At 40.9% G+C, this 24,873-nt stretch overlaps 1 protein-coding gene across 8 annotated transcripts in view; it reads right to left on the bottom strand.

Moving 5' to 3' along the window:
* CCDC25 (coiled-coil domain containing 25) overlaps window positions 1-24,873 on the bottom strand; it is a 55,881-nt gene that overhangs the window by 15,921 nt on the left and 15,087 nt on the right. For 2 of the 8 annotated variants that reach the window (XM_057548141.1, XM_057548145.1), the window contains 4 exons: window positions 21,041-21,116; window positions 16,556-16,665; window positions 16,160-16,362; window positions 7,042-7,087 (listed from right to left, as the gene is read on the bottom strand). In XM_057548141.1, the coding sequence (XP_057404124.1) occupies window positions 7,042-7,087; window positions 16,160-16,362; window positions 16,556-16,665; window positions 21,041-21,116 (435 nt within the window). Of the gene's footprint in view, window positions 1-1,630; window positions 3,004-3,108; window positions 4,019-7,041; window positions 7,088-16,159; window positions 16,363-16,555; window positions 16,666-19,426; window positions 20,787-21,040; window positions 21,117-24,873 lie in introns of those variants that run through there. The other 6 variants (XM_057548144.1, XM_057548143.1, XM_057548142.1 and 3 more) reach the window with 6 other exon arrangements.

The raw sequence follows: 24,873 nt of genomic DNA, 5'->3' as shown, positions 1-24,873 counted from the left end.
CTCACGAAGCCCAACTTGAACGTGAGCCTGCTGAAGCACCAGCCGTGCTGTCCTCATTTCCCAGCTGTCACATACTTGCTGGAGTCAGATGGGTCAAGACGGACATTTAGCTTGGAATTTAAGTTTCTAATTTTACACTTTTGAGTACAGCTGGATATTTTCACAGTCTACTTTAAAATCCAAAGGTTGCCCACTCTACTATGATCATTCTGAGTATGGGATTCATTATTCACAATGCTGTACTTCAAATCAGAGAAAAGCGGCTTCAATACCACAGCTCGGGAAAAACTGGAAAGTGTTCCATTTCTCCATCCTGCTCAGTTTTTCCCATAACCTGTTCCAGCTTGGAAGACGAGAGCTTCCCGTCTCTGACGGATGCAAATGTGGGAAGAGGAGCTTCGCTCTTAAACAAGAGGCTAGAGCTGAACTCTCCTTCTCTAATCTTGCTGTATGTGTGGCTCATACCTTCCTTCCCAAGTGGGGGAAACCACTGGCACTGAAGAGTTAAAAGGTTCACCAAAATCTGGGCTTCAGAAAATGTTAAAAACAGCACAACGACAAAGAGATACTGAAGGGGTTCAACTACAGCTTAGTGCCTACTTTGCTAAGGTCAAAACCATCTGTATTTTGGTAAACATCCTAGTCTGTTCCACCACAAGCACTGTGACAAACTTCCCTTGCCCAAAGATCATGACCCTACGTCAACAAAGGTGGGTAAGAAATAAATTCCCAAGCTACAGGAATACAACAGAGTTTGTGAAGTAAGTTAAATGATAATGTGAACCTCACCTGCACGCAGATCAGAGTGGGGAAACCGAAGGCAGAGCTGGAAAGAGAAATCCTCTTTATGCATGATTTGATCAAGGACACAGCTCATAAAACTGCCAACAATTTGGAATTTTCCTACAGAAAGCTGAGGAAACATGCCAATAGCAAGAAATGAGATGACTTCAGTGCCGACAGTTTGACCTGTTGGCACTGAACCAATGTCCTCAAAAGAAAAGGACGATGCTTCCTCTGGGACCGCGGGAGCTGGGGAAAAAAACCTACCCATTGCACAAGCAGAGGTAGGAGGAGACCACCACAGAGCGGCTAGAAAGGTCTGAGCGCTGGGGATTCAGAAGAGAGGCCTTGACATTTGAAACCAGTGTCAGCTGAGAGGACATGTGTACGATGTGGACCCCAGGATCTCTCACACTAGAGTAAAAATAGATGTATTCTTCAAAAGCTCTCCCTGTATATGTTATAATGTGCGGTAGAGAGGAGTCCTTCTTAATCAGCAGAGAGCTGAGGTGACAAAGGCGATGTTAGAAGCAAAGTCTCCCCATTTTAGACATTCGCAGCAGTTTGCCTACAGTAACCAGGCAGGAGGGCCACCTGATTGAAGAAGCACGGTTACTAATTTACACTCAATCCAGAGTGTGTCTGAGAAAGGTCATCCACTCTGACCCAGTGGGCATCTGGGGGAGAGACACATTTATCAGTGAGGCGGGAAGATTACCCCGTAGAACCTGCCAGTTTAAGCCTATATAATAGATGAGGTTTTCACAGCCCGATCACCCTCAAAACTAGTTTGGGGAAGGAAATAACAAGCTAATTCTAAGAATTTATATATCAGTGTCCTCCCAAATAAAAAAATGAGTCTTTATTATTACATTTCCAACTCACAACTCCAGGCTGAAAATGACTGGACATATATACACACACAATCACAAATTTCTGGAGTCATCTCCCACACCCCTTCTCACAATTTGGCCGAGTTATGTCTCAGGAAATCTTCCAGTTCAACCCCATACACCAACTTGGGATAAACAGAAACCCTGAAGTCTTATGGTTTTACCCGCCACTCCAAAGTGCTGTTACAGGTGGAATATCTGTTGGAGGAGATATTTTTGCTGGGTTAGAATACAGCTGCAGACTCTGCGTGTGGTTAAAATGTGCATCTGCATGCCTTCTGATCTGCAGGATTTGTGCCTTCCCCTTTCATTGTCTTGTCTTGTCTCTTGCCACACGGGTTGCCTTGCAGGCTGTAATAAAAATATATCTTCTATTCAGAATCATCCTGGAGGGCAGGTGGTGCAGATGGGTAGGACTGCTACGTATTAAGTTACTGAGTCTACAATTGAGAAATCTGAACTCTGGGGTTCTAACGCAAAATAAATATTATTTCAAGGTAAATAAACTACTTGGCTGGTTAGTGAAATGCTTAATTCTTTCTAAAACCATAACTGCCAAGTAGACTTGTGCTTTATGCTACATCCCAAGACAAAAATCAGGTAACCTACATCTTCAAAATGATTCACAGAGCATCCCTTCCTATTTCTCAGTGCTGAGAAATGACTCTGGAGCCTGGAGTTTAATATACGCAGCTGGGGTTACTTGGTGTTCAGGTAAAAACCGCCATAAGGCCCAACCTTGATTAACACCGACTATTTATTTAAGTCTGATGGTACCTGGATGGAGGCTCTCAATGGGAAAAGGAAGGATGTAGCACATGGAAGCCTGGACAAGCTGAGAGCTGAGGGCAGCTCTGCTAACAGACTCAGATGGCACAATGGGACATGACCATTGAAGACAGCAACCTTCTGAAAGTATCACTATCACCTTCAAAACCCATGCTTTTTTTTCCCCTAATCAGGAAATCGAGGGTGAGGGGAACATTCCAAGAACAAGGGCAACCAACCTTCATGAGGTACCAGGACATGCTCTGGCAAAAACATTTTCACTTTCCTAAAGTTATATGCTGTTTTCAAGTCCAACTGTGTGTGTGTGTGTGTGTGTGTGTGTGTGTGGTGTATTTATCTGCTCCTTTACTGAGAGCAGAAAAGGGAACAATTTTTTTTAATTCCAAAGTTGGTAATATTTGTAGAATATTATTTTGGTTGGTTGTTGTTTATGACTCAGAACACAGATGAAATCAAAACTTCTGCAACTGTCCCTAAATTCACATCTTTAAAAGGTCCTTTTCTCCATTCACATGAATTCATCTGAATCATTGCCGTCCTGTAGGAAACAAAACAGTGAAACCATAAAAGCCTTCGAAATAAATAACTTGATTTAAAAAATTTACAGTTAGTATTAAGTAACAAGCCTCCTTATGCCGAACTGCAGAATTCAGAGTAAAAAGTAAAATAATTAAATTCACTGATTTCTTCTCTGTCTTTAATTGCTAGTTGTTTAGAATAGCTAGATTAGCAGCTATATTCTCTAAGGTGTCATTACATGGCCTGGATTGCCCAGCAATGAGACCAATGATTCCCAAATTATGAAGTAAGGCCCAGTGACTTAGTATAGGATGTAGCAAGAGTGACCGAAAGGAAGTGTAACTCTTCCTTCAACAAATATACCATAAAATGAAACCAAACAAATACTGCCTCAATGTTTTAATGCCAACAAAGCTGCAAATATGCAAAAATATTTTTGACCTAAATTCCATTACTTTGAGCCTCAGGGTTATCACGTATTTGTTACTTCACAAGATGGCTTCTTTTCTTTTTTTTTTTTTTAACTGAAAAAGTCACCAGGAAACTACAGGCTAGTTATCAAGTTAGCTGGCTTGCCAAGCTTTTGATGAAAAAAATCTTAAATGATGGTGGTATACAGTGTAAACAAGTCCTGAAGATCAAGTACAAAAGTACAGCCCCAAACTCCTTTCTAAGCTACTGCACATCCTAAGAAAACTGCTCTGGATGCCAACATTCACTAATAATGTGAGTTCTGGGACATCTGCTTGAAAATGTCATAACTTGAACACAACACTGTTTTGACTTCTCTCTCTTTCCCGCTGCTTATATACCTGACTTGTTAGAGAGGGAGAGGACTTACGCTTATAGGTATGCTATATGCTTTTCTCCTTAATAACTCGTATTAAAGATGGGCAGGGAAATAGGAGGAACAGGTAGAAAACAGTGATTTCTGTGAAGTCTGGCTTGATCTCTAGTTTCATTCAGCAGGCGTCTCTGTGCTTCTCTTCAATTAGCACAACAAACTGAGGCCACAGTAAAAATGCCTTGGATAACTGTACAAAAAGAAAACTAATGTTTGTAGTCTATCCAAGCACCAGAACTCTGACTGCCCGAAAGTTCTAAACTGAAATAACAGCATTAGGGATGTTGAAAGAGTCAGCCTGCAACTCTGAAGGTCAGCTTTAGATGCCAAACACTGAGGGTGTTTGTGTCCCCAAAACTCACTAAGATAATGTGGCTCAGGGCCAATCCAAGTGAATTACTCCCTATAAAGGCTGTGCGTTAGATCTGCAGAGCTCCCATGTGTCTGGGGATCTGTGTTTTGGGATTAAAGTAACTTTGAAATATATAGCTGTGATCCAAGACTTGATTTGGACAATTTTTGTATTTTAGATTCCCTTTAAGAGTCGATATGTTGGGCTTCCCTGGTGGCGCAGTGGTTGAGAATCTGCCTGCCAATGCAGGGGACACGGGTTCAAGCCCTGGTCTGGGAAGATCCCACATGCCACGGAGCAACTAAGCCTGTGAGCCACAACTGCTGAGCCTGCGCATCTGGAGCCTGTGCTCCGCAACAAGAGAGGCCGCGACAGTGAGAGGCCCGTGCACCGTGATGAAGAGTGGCCCCCTCTCGCTGCAACTGGAGAAAGCCCTTGCACAGAAATGAAGACCCAACACAGCCAAAAATAAATAAATAAATAAATTTATTTTTAAAAAAATAAATAAAACACTCATCTTTAAAAAAAAAAGAGTCAATATGTTTTTCAGCATAGCAAAATAGGTTTCTTGTCATCCACTTAAAAAGTGATAAGCAAATAAAATGTCAAAAGTAACTGCTGATGGTTCCTGATGCCTAATTTAGAAAGATTAGAAAGAAATTATAGATTGAAGAGAATTATTCTACACAGGAGAGCAAAAACTCAAAATTAAAACCAACCTCAGAGTGGAAGACTAATATTTTTCCTGATGAGCTTATATAAGCTATATTAAAAATTAAGTCATATCTTATGTAAACACCAGCCTTTGACTGAAAATCAACTGATCATGCTGCCAAAGTGGATCAAAAAAAGGTCTGCGTCCCCTTAACAGAAGACGGTTACAAGGAGAATGAAGGCCCATTCTTTCGAAGTATGGGGAAAAGCTGTGTGAGTCCTACCACTGTGAGAGAGAGAGAATGGAAACACCCAATGCAAAACTTCCTCAGAAATTTGAACCCGATTCCAACCTGGGCCTCAGGAACAGAGGTTGCAGCAATGGGGGAGAGAGGAAAGGCAGAAGGGTTAATAATCCTTTGGTCTACAAATCTGACTTCCTAATCCTGGAACTTTTAACATCCGTAGCTATATGCTGGTGTTTGTATACATATGTATATTCGTGTGTGTGTTTGTGTGTGTGTGTGTGTGTGTGCGCGTTTATTTCTTAATTCCAAAACAACATTCAAAATTTGAAAATCTATGATGAAAATGCCTAAGGTCATAACATAATATACGTGCCAGATTTCTGCTGAAAAGTTGTCTCTAAATAACAGGAAACTTCAATAGCAACAACAATCACAACAAAGACATTAGATTTGGGTTATGTTACAGACTTCTGCTCAACTGTTAAACTGTTTTCTAAGAATAGTTTCCAGAAGGGATTAAATACATCTCATCTTTTGACACTGATACTCTGTGTGTAAATAACAACTAAGGACTAGAAGGATAAGAAATAGTAATGACCGTTTATACTGAGTGTCTAAGTCAAAGAAGAACTTTCACACACATGACCTTGTTTAAATTTCAGAACAGCCTCAGGAAGTAATATGTCTCCTTTTATTGCTGATAAATACTCCTTCTGAGAGGTTAAATAACTTTATTAGTCTTATCCAATCAGTAAATGACAGTTTAAGTGTCTAAACTTCAAATTCAAGGTTCTATTTAATTACATAATGCTACTCTGGAATGTTTCAGGAATAAATTATGAAGATACATCTCTGACTCATAAAGGAGCCTCATAAATTTAGTTTTTCAAAGAGACAGGAATAAAAATATTGTTCTTATCCATTTTTAGAAGGACATATAGATATGAACAAGGTGTAAAATCCTATTAACAATTATAATTCATGCACTGAATATGGGGTTTGGCTAGGTGACCCTTAAGGGACCTTAAATTCTGTTATTTCCAAGCATCTACAGCAGTTCTGTTTAATAGTATTTTTTGCTGTGACGGAAATGTTCTATTTCTACACTGTCCAATATCATAGCCACTAGCCACACATGGCTAGTGTGACTCAGAAACTGAATTTTTAAATTAAATCAAATTAAATGTAATTTAAATAGCCACAAGCAATGAGTGCCCAGTGCACTGGACAACACAGATCTAAAGCATCATACACTATACTATGAACAGTCAACATAGCAAATATATCCACCTAATTTCAATTTTCCGCAAAGACTGTTTAATAATAGCTAAATTGTACTATCTCCAGACACTTCAAAATAAATTTTGGGAAAGACAGCACTTGTGGACACTAAGTCCCTGCCATAGTTCCAATCAAATAACCAAGTGCTGATGCTAAGACGATCCTTGCCGTACTATAACGTGGATCACCGTTCCCTTTATCGTAGGTCCTGAGGAACATGAAGACAACCAATGCTGCTGTTTAGACTACAAATAAGATCTTTTGTTTCATTTAACTGAAGGTGATAATTTTGTCCTCGCTCAATTACAATACAGAATCTACGGTCACATTAACATAGAACAGTAATAGATAAAGGCACTTTTGCATGCCTGCAACTGGAAAAGAGGGGAATGGGGAATGGGAAAGTCCTATAAATACTAACAGACCTGCACTTCACAACAGACAAGGTGTAACAATCTCTTTCCACGAGGTGACCTACTTAAAAACAAACACAAGACAAAGTCCGCAGGGAAGGGGGGGTGGGTCAATGTCTAATAGAATCCACCTGAGTGTAGGACTGTTGCCAAACCACGTCAAGCCATCTGCGACATGTGAACCAACACTGGCCAGAAACTCAGTCATTAAAAACTTAGTGAATTATTTCAAGGCACAACATTAGAGCAAAGAACTTGAACATACCTGATTTGAAGACATATTCTCAACTTTCATTAGTGACGAGTAGCTCCTAGAAGAAAAGACACATTTAAAGTAAGGTTATTTGGCTGCCAAGTATCTCATGAACCTTTACCAGGTATCTAGCAATGCTGAGGGCCTTTCGAAGAAAATATAATCCCTGCTGAGCTCAAGGAGATTGCAACATATACAGGATAAATATCTCTGACAATAAATAACATGTGCACTACACTTTACAGTTTACAAACACGCTTGCTCACTCATATCATGTCACTTCCACAATAACGGTGAGGTGGTGGCATTATTCAGATGAGGAACTTCATCCATAGTCAAGAGCAGACATGATTCAGAGCTGAAGTACACTGTCCAGACTCTAGATGTACAGGAATTCAAAAGAAGAAACACATTAGTGTGGAAAGGACTGTCGGCGTACTCTTCTCAGGTGACGTGTAACCCAAACTGAGCCTGACAAGCAGGGAGGATGACTGAGGAGGGCAGATGCAGAGATCGGCATGAGCAAAGGCAAAGAGATGGTACTTACAATGACATTTCAAACCAACTCAAGTGGAGTCTGAAAGCAAAGTAGTGGGAAATCAGGCCGGATGTGTGGGGCTAAGTTACCTTGTCCTAACCCTGAGAGTCACAGCAGTGTGACCAGCAGGAAGCCGCAGTACACGGTGGAGTGAAGAGATGAGACTCGATAAGTATTTATTAAATATCCATGATGTATAAGACCCTGCGCTAAGCCTGGGGAGAAAACGGAATGGGAAGAAAAGAGAAAATGATGAATAAGACAAAGCCTAACCCCAAAAAGCTTATCAGGAAAGGAAATAAGACCTATTCAGTAGTGGCCACATAAAAAGTTCTAGTAAAAATACATAAAGAGACAAAGGAAAGTAAGACCACGTAATACCAGTGTTTTAAAAAGTGTAATCCGGGGACTTCCCTGGTGGTGCAGTGGTTAAGACTCCGCACCCCCAATGCAGGGGGCCTGGGTTCGACCCCTGGTCAGGGAACTAGATCCCACATGCATGCCGCAGCTAAGAGTTTGCATGCCACAACTAAGGAGCCGGCAAGCCATAACTAAGGAGCCAGAGAGCCACAACTAAGGAGCCCATGAGCCGCAACTAAGGAGCTCGTGTGCCGCAACTAAGGAGCCCACCTGCCACAACTAAGTAGTCTGCCTGCCACAACTTAAGACCCGGTGCAACCAAATAAATAAATAAATATATTTTAAAAACATAAATTTAAAAAAAATAGAGTAATCTGTAGCAGAGAGAAGAGAGGGAGAAGGGCAATTAAGGCAAGGAGACCAGTTAATGACAACGGTACTTACCATTTACCAAGGACCCTTTACTTGCTAGGACCTGTACTACGTGCTTCATAAATTACTGCTCATCCCCACAACCACCTCGTAAGGCAAGGGATAGCAGCAGGCCCACTGTACACACAGGAGTTACAGAAGCTGTCCAAGGTGTCACAGCGAAGAAGTGGGGAGAGAGGTTTTGAACCCAGATCTGACTCCCAAGCTTATACTCAGGCCATCGTGCTCCAGTCCACCGCAATATCCCACCTCGAGGGCATGAACGCAAGGGGTTAACGGCTGTGCTGGTAAGAAGGGATAAATCTGAGAGGAATCGTTGCCACCTCGAGGGCATGAACGCAAGGGGTTAACGGCTGTGCTGGTAAGAAGGGATAAATCTGAGAGGAGTCGTTGCCACCTCGAGGGCATGAACGCAAGGGGTTAACGGCTGTGCTGGTAAGAAGGGATAAATCTGAGAGGAATCAACAATGGCACCAAGGTTTCTAGCATGGGTGATCTGAAGGAAATAATGTTACAACTGAGAGAAATGGGAAAATGTTGCAAAGATGATGTACTTGGTTTAGGACAATGTCACACTTGAAGCGATGGCGGGACAAACAAGTAAATATGAACTGTAGAAACTGGAAAATGAGGACCAGAGGGAAGGAGACTTGTCACGGACAGAGACAATGAGCTGAGAGACAAGCAGAGAGAGACAGCACTGATGCCTGTAAGAGTCAGTGGCATCGATAAGGTATAAATGGACAGATAGGATCAATAAGCGGCATGAGCAGAAAGAGAAAGCCATGCTGATAAAGAAGTAGTTAAGAGCAGAGAACCTCACTTCCAGCTGTATCTTAAAATCACCTGTGAAGATTAAAATATCTTCAAGCGCCCAGCTGCGGGCATCTACGAGCCAGGTTCAGGAACCACAGGGTCCGAATTCCCACTCATATGAAAGCAACACACAAATTACCCTTCTTTAGGCCACACGCCTCCTCTGAGCTCCATCCCATTAATCCAACTGCCTGTCTGACTTTTTCGGGGGATGCCTCAAAGATACTTTCAGATTCCTAGGTCCATACCCAACTCATGGTCTTCCCCCCAACCAAAAACAGTTTGGTTCCTTTCCAGCATTTCCTAGCTCAAAGAACAGCATCGCTAGCCATTCCATTTCACAAGCCAGAATCCCCGCAGTCATTCTTTCCCCTGCCCCTCCTCTGAATCCAATCTATTTTCAAATCCTGTAATTTTATCCAGGGAACTATTTCTCACTGGTCCAGTTCTCTCCACCTCCACATCACCACCACAGCCCAAGCGACTAACTCTGTCATGTGGACAGCTACTGGCCTAGCCACACGCCTACCTGGCGTCCTTTCCAATCAGGTCAGTCACAGGACCTTTCCAAAACACAAACCTTTTCACACTACCCCTGGCTTAACACTCTCCAGTGACCTCACAAAACCCTCAGCCTGAAGACACACATGACCAACAAGGCCCTGCTGGACTAGCCCTTGATCCCCGGGCTCCCTCACCCCTGCTGCTCCAGACGGTTGGGTCGGCTTTTAGTCCTGTGATGTGGTCTTTGCACAGATAGTTCCTTCTGCTTCCGGTACTCTTTCCACCGCCCCTGCCCTTTTAACTAGCAAATAGTTTGGATCTTAGCTCAAGCATCACTGTATCAAGGGAAGCTAATCTCAGTTACTTATTCATCCGTAATGTACTGACGAGTCACTCACTGCATGTGCAAAGCACAGGGTCGCAATCAAGGAGATCCAGGAATGCAGAAGTGCCTCTGTGAAGGAGTTCATCATTAAAACAAAGACCTGTGGCACAACACAGCATTATTTACGGAAGGCAGCAGCAGTAGCGCGTGAGAGAGAAACAACAGGAGGTACAGTGAAAGCAGCCACTTCTACACCTGACCATACCATCCTTTCAATCACTGGTCTCACCATTACTTCCTTGACACGTCGCCAATAAACCCTTCCGACAAGTTCTCTTCTTCCTAATATCCCAGGAAACCTACAGTGGTTCCTTAGCACTTACAGCATGAAATTCTGGACTAAACAAAACCTTTTAAGTCACTCTCTAATGTACCTAATTTTTCATTCTTTTATTTGCCTTTGAATCACCTTGACTCAGGTCTTGCCAACCTGGGCATTCTTTGCCTCACAGGCAGCAAGCTAACAGTAGAAGTGTGGACTTCAGAATTACAGACTTGAGTTTGAATTCCTGCTTTGCCACTGATCAGCTATAACCTTTCACACATTAACCTCCTTGCTAAAGTAATCTCTGCCCCCAAATCAAGTTCATGCCAATTCTCAGACGTACGACATGCGTACCTGTGACTTGCCATCTTACCTGGGTCTCGTACTTTCCTGACTTCAATCACCTGAACGTCAGGTTCCAATTCTGATCTCTGAGACTCCCAACTTTTAAATATCCCCATTTCAGGTAAACTTAGGCCCTACCCTTGGTCTTTTCTGATCTGTTATTGACTTGCTTATTTCTTCCGGTTTCAATGTTCACATGGTGAGCTTGATTTTGATGTTAATAAATGTTTGTTACAGTATGACAAAAGTCAAGTAAGTGAATACAAGATTATACCCTGAGAAAACCATAATTCGAAAAGAGACATGTACCACAACGTTCATTGCAGCACTATTTACAATAGCCAGGACATGGAAGCAACCTAAATGTCCATCGACAGATGAATGGATAAAGATGTGGCACATATATACAATGGAATATTACTCAGCCATAAAAAGAAACGAAATTGAGTTATTTGTAGTGAGGTGGACAGACCCAGAGTCGGTCATATAGAGTGAATTAAGTCAGAAAAAGAAAAACAAATACCGTATGCTAGCGCATATATATGGAATCTAAAAAAAAAAATGGTACTGATGAACCTAGTGGCAGGGCAGGAATAAATACGCAGACATAGAGAATGGACTTGAGGATATGGGGGCAGGGGGCAGGAGGGAAGGGGAAGCTGGGAGGAAGTGAGAAAGTAGCAGTGACATATATACACTTACCAAATGTAAAACAGATAGCTAGTGGGAAGCAGATGCATAGCACAGGGAGATCAGCTTGGTGCTTTGCAACGACTTAGAGGGGTGGGATAGGGAGGGTGGGAGTGAGGCGCAAGAGGGAGGGGATATGGGGATATATGTATACATATAGCTGATTCACTTTGCTGTACAACAGAAACTAGCACAGCATTGTGAAGCAATTTTACTCCAATAAAGATGTATTAAAAAAATAAACACAGCAGGTAAGCAGACTGTAACCATGAATCCAACTGCTGAGATGAAACTAACTACGACACACTGCAGGGAGACACGGACACTCTTCCACAGCACCTGTACTTTCAAAACCTATGTAGACTCTCTTCTGCTACATCCTCTTACTCTATGTATGGCTTACAGTGTAGCAGGTACGGAAAGAACATGCCATGTGAGGCTTCCTCCCTACACCTAACCCTATACAAAGATTCTCTAAACTAAAATCCCATGAGATCCTAGGCTGCCAGGGCAAGTGTGAGCTAAAAAGCTGTCTAAAGAGCTAATGAACAAGATGGGTAAGTGAGAATTAATATGTGAAGCCTAAATAAGGGGAACTTTTCATTATTGTGTAAATGAATAAAATGGTTAATAAAAGATGTTAATATACTGCTACCATTTAGCCTCCACACTTTAGCGTCCTCCCAAACAATCTAAATATTTCTTTAAAAAACTACCTAAAAGGATGATCTTTATGTAGACCTATCTACATTATCAGATCACTGGAATTTCTGCACACCGAGGACAAGGGTAAAGCACTCATTTGCAAGAACAAGATGGAGTTCTGTCTCCAGGGGCTGCTGCTCTTTTCATCTGAGAAGGAAGTTGGTGCCTTCTGTGTTGTGGGCTTTGTTCTGTTCTGATCCCGAGGCTAATGGATATACTCCTGACTAGAGCTCAAAGAACCTGGACTATACAATGACAATTCCATCCATTTTTTTCTACTGGTAGAAATTAGAAATGAAAAGCTTACTGCCATTTCTGTTCAGAAAGTTGAAGAAAGGAGTCTAGAGTCTAAATAATGGCTTTAGAATTGGAAAGAAGCTGGATATCTTCTGGGTGTGAGGCTGTTAAGGATTTCTTCCCTGAAATCATCTGGAAGCACCGGGGATAGTGTCCAGGATGAGACTATCTTCTCAGTTTATCTGTAGAATCCCCTGAAGACTCAAAAGTCAATTTCCTTCAGCTATCACAGCAATTAAATTGGACATTCCTTACCAGATGGTCCAAACAAAAGAATCAACTGTTGGTGAAATTTAATGGTATTTTCCTTGTCAGAAAGGCAAGTGAAAGACTTCAGAATGAGAAGATTTTGTAGGCATAGCATTTGATCTCTCGGGTGGAAGAGTCAAAGACAGAAATTAAAGTGATGCTAGCACTGCAAATGTATAAAAACAGGTTATAGAACAAGTCCGAAGCTTAGAGCTTTTTGCTGGAGTTTCACAGAAGCTGCGGAATAGACTGAACAGAGGGCAGAAGAGAGTGGTAACAGCGTGAGTGAGCTTGAGAATCAGACCGAGACGAGCTACGTGCCTCTGAGCGAGTTACTTAACTGCTCCTCAGTCTCAGTTTCCTCTTCTACAAAATGCAGATGATAAAAACATTTGCCTCACATGGCTCTTGTTAGGATTAAATGAGATAATGCAGTAAAGCACAATACAGTGTTGGGCAGATGACAAGTGTCCAAAAATGTTAGCTAATCTTTCTTATTGAATGTTATGAGTAGGGACTCCCCTGGCGGTCCAGTGGGTAAGACGCTGCGCTCCCAGTGCAGGGGGCCTGGGTTGGATCCCTGGTCGGGGAACTAGATCCCACATGCATGCCACAGCTAAGAGCACACATGCTGCAACAAAGATCCCGAGGGCCACAACTAAGATCCGACGCGGCGAAATAAATAAATATTAAAAAAATTAAAATAAAAAAATAAAGAGCCTACAAGTCTAAAAAAAATGTTGTAAGTAAATTAAGTGACATTATATTTCTAGCATATAATATTATGTCTCTAAACAACATTACGGCAGAGTTTTAAGAGGCACAAAAAGGCACGTTTTCAATTTTTTCTCCACTCCACACTAAAAACAAAAAGAATAAACTAGTCTAAATCCTGTATCACTCAAAATTCCACACGTTTCTTGAAAGTAATGGTGTTGGTAATTTGTCTTTCACTCACAACACAAAATGGACTCACAATTCTACGTCAAATTGAACGTTTAAATCTCTGCATCAGTCTGTCTCATGCTGGCAGCTTATAACTTGGGGTAACACTTCCGGAGTTCTCCATTTGAATACTGTATTGTAAATGAAGTCACTCACCCTGTTTTAGCAGAACCCCCAACAGGGATGCGTGCATATGGATAACAAATAAATACCAGTGCTTGATCATAAAGCCTCCATTCTGGCCCAATGATCTTTCTAATAATCCAGGGTATTCCAAGGAAACTAGGTCAGGACAGGGCAAGACAGCTCACATTGATCCTATACCCTTCCCAAAGGAATCAATAACTTTTTTTTTTTGGTATACTTATCACAAATGAAATCTATGGAAAATAGTGGAAAAAAATCTAGGAATTCTGTGACTGGAAGTGACAGGATTAATTTCCTTCTTTCTCGAAGAAAAACTGAGGCCCCTTCAGGTATAGTACTATGCATCTATAGAGAGTCAGTATAGTAGGCAGAATGATGATCTTACCCAAATGTCTACGTCCTAATCTCCAGAACCTGCGAATATGTTACCTCACATGGCAGAAGGGACTTTAATTAAAGATCTTAGATGGGGAGGGGTGGGATAGGGAGGGTGGAAGGGAGCGAGACGCAAGAGGGAAGAGATATGGGGATATATGTATATGTATAGCTGATTCTCTTTGTTATAAAGCAGAAACTAACACACCATTGTAAAGCAATTATACTCCAATAAAGAGGTTAAAAAAACCCAAAAAACATAAAACTATACAAAAAACAAAGCTCATATCCTCTTTAGACTTCACCCTATGTAAATTTAGAGCTGTAATAAAGAGGAGAAGACTATAAATTGTCATGAAGACTGCTTGACACAGTGAGAATGGAGCTGATAACTTGGCAGTCTCTGAAAAGGCGTGGAATCTGACTTGGTGAATAATAATGAGGAATGGAAAAAGAGAGTGGATAAGGTAAGATGATGAAAGTACAATGGTTCATTGTGTAATACAAGCAGGAAGAGAAAAGTAGTTCATCTCTAGAAGTTCTTGTGAACCTGCGAGCATTGAGATAAATGACATTTGCAAGGACTTCTCGGAAGATGCTGAAATGAAAAGTGCCCGGAATGCTGTCCAGCTGCTACTCGGCACTATTTTTCTAAAAATCAATAGATTCCAGAATTCATTCCCTTTCTGTTAATGGAGTTCCTGTGATTTCTCTCCATTTGTGTCCGATTCACTTATTTAAATTTAATTTAAAAGAGGTTTGATGTTCAATTTACAAAACTGAATAAATTTTTATCATTTTAAAATAAAATTAGAATTAAAAAAATAAAAGATCTTAGATGGGGAGATTATCACGCAGTATCTGGGTGGGCCCAATGTCATCACATCAGTCCTTAGAAGCAGAGGAGGCTGTGGTCAGAGAGGGGGCTGTGACTATGAAGGGGCAGAGAGATGCACTGTTGCTGGCCTTGAAGATGAGCAAGGAGTCACAAGCCCAGGAGTGTGGGCGGCCTCTAGGAGCTGGAAGGTAAACAGATTCTCTCCTAGAGCTCCAGAAAGAAACACAGCCCCGCAGACACCTTGATTCTAGCCCAGTGAGAACTATTTTGAACTTCTAACATGAACAACTGTAAGATGATAAATCTATGTCATTTTAAGCCACTAAATTTGTGGTAATTTGTTATAGTAACAATAGAAAACTAATATAATCAGTACTTTCACGGCCTTATACACTAGAATTTCAGGATCCAAGATGTGTTTTAACTACTATTTATTGTTTAAAAATGCTGTGTTTTGGAGCAGGCCTCTCCACATTAATTACTTTAAACTTTCGAAATCTATAAAAAAGAGGTTTTAAAAACAGCTTTTAAGAGTTACTAGCACTGGCCTTTAGAGCTGAGACAATTTCATTCAAATACCATAGCTAATGTAAAACACTCAATATAGTATCTCTTCTTTCCCCGAAGATGTTTACAAACCAAACTCTAAAGATAACCTGTAATGGTTTATCTAAGATTAAAATTAGCTATTTTATTTCGTACACTCTCATATCCTGCCCCTATAAAAGGGCAATTCATCTGACCAACACATTAGCATAAATGCCTTATTCTAACTCATTTAAGGCTTGGAGCTTGTTATATGTCCCTTCATCTACCAGAATACCAGAATACACTTGTCCCTCAGAATCCATGGGGGATTGGTTCCAGGACCCCCCTCAGATACCAAAACCTGCAGATGCTCAAGTCCTTATAAAAATGGCATAGTATTTGCATATAACCTACATACATCCTCCCATATACTTTAAATCATCTATAGATTACTTATCTGACACACTGTAAATGCTATGTAAATAGTCATAAAGGTAAATGCTATGTCAATAGTTGTCAGCACAAGGGAAATTCAAGTGTTGCTTTTTGGACCTTTCTGGAATTTCTTCCACCCCCAAACATTTTTGATCCATGGTTGACTGGATCCGTGGATACACAGGGCCAACTGTACCATTCTTAAGGGTTAATCCCTAATTAAATCAGCAGTGAAGACTCTCCAAGGTCAGCGTCAGTGCCTTAGCTCCAACATACCTAAGTTCGTCCATCTCCCTCTTCTTTTTCATCTCTTCTTTTTCTTTCCTTTTCATTTCCTGAATCTGGGCTTTCTTCTCATTCCTCTCTTCGCGGTCTCTGCATTCTTTCTCTGCCTCTAGGTCTGGGAACCGCTCCATTTTGGTCTTTTCCAATCGGTTCAGGATCTCATTCACTTTCTTCTCTACTGTCACAATTTTCACCTTGAGGGAGATGGAGGGAAAAAAAATACTGAATCTTTATGTTTTTTTTTTCCCCCCCAGAACAGGGCAGGGCTTTCCAGCAGCTTAGGAACCCAGCTTGATTCCCTTTAGGAAAGAGACATCATGCTGAGCCCTCAACAGCAGAGACAGACACCCACTCAGCGCCAGGGCTCTGCCACCCTGTGATGCTCACACTTACGTCCTTCTGCCTGTGAAAGCCTATCTGTCCCACATCCATGTCGGCCGTTTTCTTCAGGTTAGACCACGGGGTATAGACCACGTTGACGTTGTTCATCTTGCAGCCTGCCAAGAGAGACTGTCCTCAACATGCGGGCAGGAGGACGCTGAGCAATGCGTCCCCTCACCCACAATGAAGTCACCATAATCCAACAAAGGAAGAGGCTGAGAATGAACAAGCCACCAAGTGTTTCAAACCACAAAATACTTTTTTTTAAAAAAAGAAGCCACCCACAAAGGCAAATGGGAAAGCCGACAAACAATTCAAGCTAAAGTATTCTGATGAAAAGCAGGGTCAAGAGATCAGCTTCAGGGATCTTTGGAGACTCTCTAAAATTGAATGCAAATTTTATTGTATGTGTTTTTAAAGAGAAAAGGACCAAACAGGTTTCCTCAGATTCTCAAAGGAGCCCTTGATCTAATAAAGGTTAAGCAGCAAGATAAAGTGATTCGAGACACCGGATTCTACCCTGCACTACCACAAACCAGCTGTGTCGCTTTGGGAAAATCCCCATGGCTCCTGGCATCTCATCTGAAACATGAGGAAACTGGACCAGTTTAGTAGAGCTTTTTGGTTTTTGTTTCTTTAGCCGTGGAAACTCTTTTACCAAAGAAAACATAACAAAGTAATCAAAGCAGAGATGCTCCGGAGGAAAGGGGTGCCAGGTATCCTGCTCACTCCTCCTCCCCCCCACCCACCCCCACTTCGCGTTTCCCCTCCACCCCTGACAGCCCCCCAGGCGGCTCTGAGAATCACAGTCTAATCACTGGTCCAGTGCGCTCTAAGGCCCTTCCAAATTAGATGGCAATACATTTCAATGTTTATTAAATGACCACGTACACTGGGGAAATCTGGTGAACACGACCTTACCTAAGCGATCAGTTAACATCGCCAAAAATGAGGCAAACTGGCAGCATGTGCCTCCTGACCGTAATGCACAAGACTGCACCCACGCAGTATTCCTGCCGCAAAATGCGTAATGTGGTCCTACTGAAAAGGAAGCATCGGACCAACCCAAAGTGGTCTCCACTCTAAAAGTGTCAACGTCTTGAAAGACAAAGAAGTGTCCAGATTAAAGGAGACCAGCGATACATGACAAGTGAATAGAATGTATGATCCTGGATCAAAAAAAAAAAAAAATGCTATAGGGCTTCCCTGGTGGCGCAGTGGTTGGGAGTCTGCCTGCCAACGCAGGGAACACGGGTTCGAGCCCTGGTCTGGGAAGATCCCACATGCCGTGGAGCAACTGGGCCCGTGAGCCACAGTTACTGAGCCTGCGCGTCTGGAGCCTGTGCTCCGCAACAAGAGAGGCCACGATAGTGAGAGGCCCGCGCACCGCGATGAAGAATGGCCCCCGCTTGCCGCAACTAGAGAAAGCCCTCGCACAGAAATGAAGACCCAACACAGCCATAAATAAATAAACCCAAAGTTTAAAAAAAAAAAAGTTGTGCCATTAAAAAAAAAAAAATGCTGTAAAGTGACGGTAGTGGGACAACTGACAAAACTTACACATGGACTCTGCATAACAGTATTCTACCCATGTGAAATTTCCTGAATTTGAACACTGTAATGCAGTTACTTAAGACAATGTACTTCTTAGGACATGCTGAACGGTCACGATGCCTGTGATTTTCTTTCAAATGGTTCAGCTAAAAAACCATCGAGTGAATTACAGGGAGAAGGCAAACAAATACGGAAAAACTGTTGATTCTAAATCTTCTTGCAACTTTTCTGTAGGTTTGAAATTTTTTTCAAAATTAAGTCAAAAAAAAAAAAATCTCCACGTGCAAGGCACTGTGGGAGATACAAACATGGATCAGATAATGGATCCTGCCTTTGAAGATTAAAGGAAGGCAGATAAGTACATAAGTAATTGCAATGAAAATTAGAAGTCATCAAGTGATGTTGGAAAGATACAGGTCAAGAGTTAAGGGAGTTCAGAGAGGGCAGTGGTCACTCAAAGCTGGAGGAAGGAAAAGGCTCCGTGGGAGAGGTTAAGTTCCTTAATTCTTAATTTCTTAAATTCAGCCTCCTCATCTATAAAATGAAAGTAATATCTTAATTCAGTAGAGTTGATAAATGAACAATTTGTAATGTTCTTGGCACAGTGCCAGGCATGTAATTAACATTCAGTGCCAGCTGTTATTACTATTACTATAACTACAGCATAGCCCTTGAACCTTAGCTCGAATCTAGACATGTGATGACTGAGCAGGAGTGTAACATTGAGGGCAGAGGGAACAATACAAGCAAAGGCACAAAGTAGGAAAACAGCAAATATTTGCTTTGGCTGGAGTATGAAATACATGAAGGGGAACAAAGTCTGTGTTCAGATCAGAGATGCTTAAATGCCAGCTTAGGAAGTTTGGGTATAACTGTAGAGACAAGGTGAAGGGTGTCACAGAAAGTGTCTAAGCTTTTAGAAAGTTTAATCTGGCAAGAGATTATAAAATGAATAAAGAAGAGGCTGACCAGATTCTCTGATGACAAACAGCGCTGAAGGTGGTCAACCAGGGACGGAAATATTTTAATAACACAGTGATGCAAATGTAGTGTACTTAGCAAATGTAGTGTACTTAGCAAATCTCACAGCAAAGACAATCTTCTTCACTCCTCAGCATCCTCTGCTATTGACTCCTGAGAGTGAGATGCTTGGGCTTAGCTCCTTATGAGTGAGCTATCCCTGTGGAAGGCTGAAGAGGAGAGAAGAGTGATTCAGTGATTCAATGACTCTTCCTCTTTTCTGTTTTCTTTAGAACTGGTAAACTATAAAGGGATTAAGAAGAAAGAGGCCGGGCCAAGAATAATGAGTCCAAAGCTCTTTTAATAAATTCACATCTGCTAGGCAGGGGCACGAAAACACATTAAAGAGGTTGCAACACACAAGGAAGGAGGATAATGACGTAGTTTCAATTTTCATTATTTTTCTTTCCATAACCAAAGATTTTAACTGGAAATCTGAGGAGCTCTTCTTCTACTCATAAAAATGGAACGTCCTAAAACTAACTGCAATTTAATGATTTGTGGAGTTGAAAATGAATGGCTCTGTAAGACAAGACTTCCAGTTTCTTTGACTAAGCACCTGATTCAGTAAAGCTGCCGAGTGAGATGCAGGAAAACGCGGACTAAGTGATGAGGGAGGGAGCACACTGCCCAGCTCTTCTCCTATAATCACCAGCTCCCGGTACCTGCTGTCAGCTCTGTGTCTGCCCCATGCTTATCTTCTATGCAAACCATATTTTTTCCGAACCCTCTGGATCACCCCTCAACTTTATATCAAACCAAACTTAACTCTACCTTATCTAGTTCCATGTCCTACAACTAAAATCCAGTCTACTAGCTCATTCCTAGCAGAATACCATCACCCAGCTCCCCTTTATAACTGCCACCTCCACTCCATTAACTGTCCTTCTTGACCTATACTGACTTGACAAATTAAATCTTGTACAGTAGAACTAAACCAGCACCAAGGCCAATACTACAGGTCCTACTTAAAACATGGAGGCCAATTGTCTCAACACTCTTTGCACATTAGAATCACCTGGAGAGCACTGTAAAAATACTGATTCTAATGCATCACCCTAGACATATTATTTAAGGTTCTCTGGGAGATAACAAGATCAACAGACTTGATACCTTCACAATTTACAGGGAGAAGAAAGTATGGAAGGAGAGAAGGAAAGAAAGAAAAAGTAGGAAAGAGTAATTGGGAGACTTGGGTTCTAGAATCTAGTAACAAATAATGGAAACAAACACATCAAACATTACAAATAAAGCCATGAGACACATCTCTTGCTTGGCAATTAACATAATGCAATTTCCAAAAGTCTTTCTACAAGTAACCTTAGGGGTAGGCAGGTCTAGACAATTTTCTTTTCTTTTTTAAAATTATTTATTTATTTTTGGTTGCATTGGGTCTGTTGCTGTGTGTGGGCTTTCTCTAGTTGCGGTGTGCAGGCTTCTCACTGCAGTGGCTTCTCTTGTTGTGGAGCATGGGCTCTAGGTGCACGGGCTTCAGTAGTTGTGGCACGTGGACTCTAGAGCGCAGCCTCCGTAGTTGTGGCGCACAGGCTTAGTTGCTCCACGGCATGTGGGATCTTCCCAGACCAGGGCTCAAACCCGTGTTCCCTGCATTGGCAGGCGGGTTCTTAACCACCGCGCCACCAGGGAAGCCCTAGACAATTTTCTATTCAAGGTAAAGAAAACAGGGTAAAAAAGACTTGAGATGGGGCCATGAAAATTAGAGGGGCAGGGAGGTTGGCTTTCAGTTCTCTGACAGGTAGTGCAACTGCCACCTTAAAGAACAAAACAGGGGAAAGGCATACTACATGTCATTCCCTTGACTCAAGCCAAAGTCAGTAATATGTTCTCTAAGATGTAATCCATTTCAGACACAGAGAAAGCAGTGCTAATTCTGAAAACACCTCTAGGAAAACTGACCTTGAATGCTATTGGCCTTCACAAGATGGGCACAGTCCATTAGTACTTCCTTTGGAATGTCTTCTATTTTCTCCCCCTGAAACACAAGAATAAACCAAATGGTCCACTACCTTGTTACTGATCAATACTGCAGCACTTTTATAGGGCTTTGCTACCTTACTAGGCACAATTTTATTAAAAGCAGGGGCTCTTCAACTGTATTTCAAAACACTGAAAAATGAAGTCCTTTGTGGAAATGTTTACTTTAAGAGAAGGCAGTAATATGGAAAATCCTGACTTAATTAAGTGGGGAAAAAAACAGGGCATGAAAGAAAAACACTAAAATATTAACTGTATTTAACGTGTGAGTAATTTTTCCCTCTTCTCTTTCTTACTTTTAGAAACCTTGTGGAGAAATGGTGCCTATTTTTGGCAATGGGAAGTCTTCTTAGCTGAGGTCCCTACAAACTCCCTCTCAAGAGACATCTTATAGTTTTGGGTCTCCACGATCTGGTAGGTCATCTACCCTCGGAATTAGTCAGGAACCAAGCTCCTGGTGTGTTAGATATAACCTTCTACCATAAAAGAGAAAAAATACTGATTCATTCTCTTTACAGATACCGTATCAAAGTCAAAACTGAATAAGCAAAGCCATTCCAAAAGAACAAAAATATCTGAGGCAAGAGCTAGTGGAAATCAACTCAGCACTTGGCTATTAGGCATGGGATTACTGAAGCACTTCTGTCTGGGAATGAAATGTTTTATCTACCTAAATATTTGAGATAAATTAAGTTTATTCCATTATGTTTCTGTTTTTTTCCTTATTTTAAATGTTTCAAAATGGGAATCTCAATTACCTAAATTTTGACCAAAAAATATGTGATTTAAGTTTGTCACTACTTTAACGCCATATCTCATCCTGTGAGATTCCCTGACCACTTAAATAGAGGATTCTGAATTTACCATCTTGATAACACAATGTCATCATCATGAATATCAACCATTACACTAGGCTATAATATAGTGATAGTGATGCCTTCAGGGGCATCTAAAATACACAGAAGCTGACTGACCCTATACTATATAAATCAAATAAATAATTAAAAAACAAAACAATAGCTACCACTTTTTGAATATCTGCTTTCTGAGTGCTAGGTACACTAAATAAATGGCCATATGAAATGGATAGTACTACGTTCACTTTGCCAATGAAGAAAATGAAGCTTAGAGAGGTTAAGCAACTAGGCCAAGCTCCCCAATATCTAGTAAGTGACAGAGCTGAGAGATGAACCCAGGACTAACTAAAGCCACGCTCTAACAATTGGCCCCAGAGTGTGGTGCTTATGGAGTTTCTGTGGAAACATACAGCTTCTTGGTCCTTGCTATCAGGCTATGTCGCAACATCCCTTCTTGCTATTCCTGAAGCAACAGCCTCTTCTTGTTTTGCTACTTCTAATATAATATGAGCAGACCAAATAAAATAAAATAATTCAGCTTAGCATTATGCATAAAGTCAGAGTAAACAAACTCTGCATGGAGAGTGTAAGGTACTCCCATGTGTAAAGGCCAGAATTTTGACTGTGGGCTTTGTGCCATCTGTGTTAATGAGATAAGCGACCTCTTGATAAGTGAGATTTTTCTATAGGTTTTCAAAAATCAAATAAGCCTAGGAAAAAACACTTGTTGAATATCCATGATCTTCAAGGCTTGGGTTGAATTCACCTGAACTTGACAAAGAAAGAATGAACACACATAGCGCTTAGCATGTGCCAAGCATTATTCTAAATGCTTCAGTTATGCTAGCTCATTTAATTCTCACAACAACCCAGTAAGACAGGGGCTGTTAGCTCCCTTTTACAGATGAGGAAACGGGCACAGCTGAATAACTTGCTCAGAGTCGCACAGCTGGTAAGCAGCAAGGTCAGGATACAAAGCTGGTAGTCTGGCTCCAGAGTTTGGGTTCTGAACTACTTATACTTAGTCTCACTGCATCTCCAACACTTACTTGGTACCTACCAAGTACAAAGGGCTATGTCGTTTACTGCAGGAGATCAACCAGGTAAAAGTTCTGCAAGGAGCACATATTTTTATCTAGCACATTATGTGCTTCCAAAAGAAAATGAAATCAAACTCCTGTTCAAACAAGTTCTAACTGGTGGCAATGTGAACTTGGGACTACCCACCGTTATTTCCATTTTCTGATGCAGCAGAACCCAAAGGAAAAAATTTAATCTGAATCAAAAGGAAAGTTGGGAACACCATACTTTATTTTCTCTAGACTTAAAATAGTTCCAAAATGGCAAGAAGTTGCCTAGGAAAATTCAGAATTTTGTTCCAGCAAAGAGTTCACAATCTTCTTTTTTTTTACAACACAGTTCTCAAAAATATAAATAGAATAAGTAAAGATGTGGTAGAACGTTTTACCTTGTTAGTAAATTAAGGAGTAAATATTATAAGCATAATGAAGTAGCATCTTGTATTTATTAAAATGGTCAAAAGGTTGCTATTTTTCTGAAGTTATAAAACCCCAAAAAGTTTTTGGAAAACCTATATATATCAGGTAGCATTTTAAACCAGCATAATATTTTCAAAGGGCAATCTGGCATAAAAGGAGTTATCAAAATGTTTATATCTTTTGACCCAGTAATTTCATTTCTGAGAACTACTCTAAAAAAAAAAAAGAAAAGAAAAATAGAAAGTAGTTCATTAAAAAAATATTTCTTGTTGGGGATTCATAATGCTGAAAACTGTAAACAACTTATATTCTGACAAGGGAGCTTTCAAATTAACTGTGGCATATTATCAACTCAAAGCAGACAGTCAAAACAATAAATATGAAAATAATGCAGTAACGTGAAAAAGTCTGTAAACTGTCACTTTAAAAGTAATACAATCTTTTTGATATCGAGCTCCATGAGCTGTTTATATATTTTGGAGATTAATCCTTTGTCCGTTGTTTCATTTGCAAATATTTTCTCCCATTCTGAGGGTTGTCTTTTTGTCTTGTTTATGGTTTCCTTTGCTTAAAAGCAAAAGCTTTTAAGTTTAATTAGGTCCCATTTGTCTATTTTTGTTTTTATTTTCATTACTCTAGGAGGTGGGTCAAAAAAGATCTTGTTGTGGTTTATGTCAAAGAGTGTTTTTCCTATGTTTTCCTCTAAGAGTTTTACAGTGTCTGGTCTTACATTTAGGTCTTTAATCCATTTTGAGAAAACCATAATTCAAAAAGAGACATGTACCACAATGTTCATTGCAGCACTATTTACAATAGCCAGGACACGGAAGCAACCTAAGTGTCCATAGACAGATGAATGGATAAAAAAGATATGGTAAATATATACAATGGAATATTACTCAGCCATAAAAAGAAATGAAATTGACTTATTTGCAGTGAGGTGGATGGACCTAGAGTCTGTCATACAGAGTGAAGTAAGTCAGAAAGAGAAAAACAAATACCGTATGCTAACACATATATATGGACTCTAAAAAAAAAAAAAAGGTTCTGAAGAAGCTAGGGGCAGGACAGGAATAAAGACGCAGATGTAGAAAATGGACTTGAGGATACGGGGAGGGGGAAGGGTAAGCTGGGATGAAGTGAGAGAGTGGCATGGACATATATACACTACCAAATGTAAAACAGATAGCTAGTGGGAAGCAGCCGCATAGCACAGGGAGATCAGCTTGGTGCTTTGTGACCACCTAGAGGGGTGGGATAGGGAGGGCGGGAGGGAGGCTCAAGAGGGAGGGGATGAGGGGATATGGGGATATATGTACGCATATGGCTGATACATTTTGTTGTACAACAGAAACTAACACAGCATTGTGAAGCAATTATACTCCAATAAAAATGTGTT

The sequence above is a fragment of the Balaenoptera acutorostrata genome, chromosome 6 (genome assembly GCF_949987535.1).
Source record: "Balaenoptera acutorostrata chromosome 6, mBalAcu1.1, whole genome shotgun sequence".
NCBI classification, from domain to species: Eukaryota; Metazoa; Chordata; class Mammalia; order Artiodactyla; family Balaenopteridae; genus Balaenoptera; species Balaenoptera acutorostrata.
The sequence above is the reverse complement of the archived record's forward strand: the minus strand, read 5'-3'. Positions and strand labels throughout refer to the sequence as shown.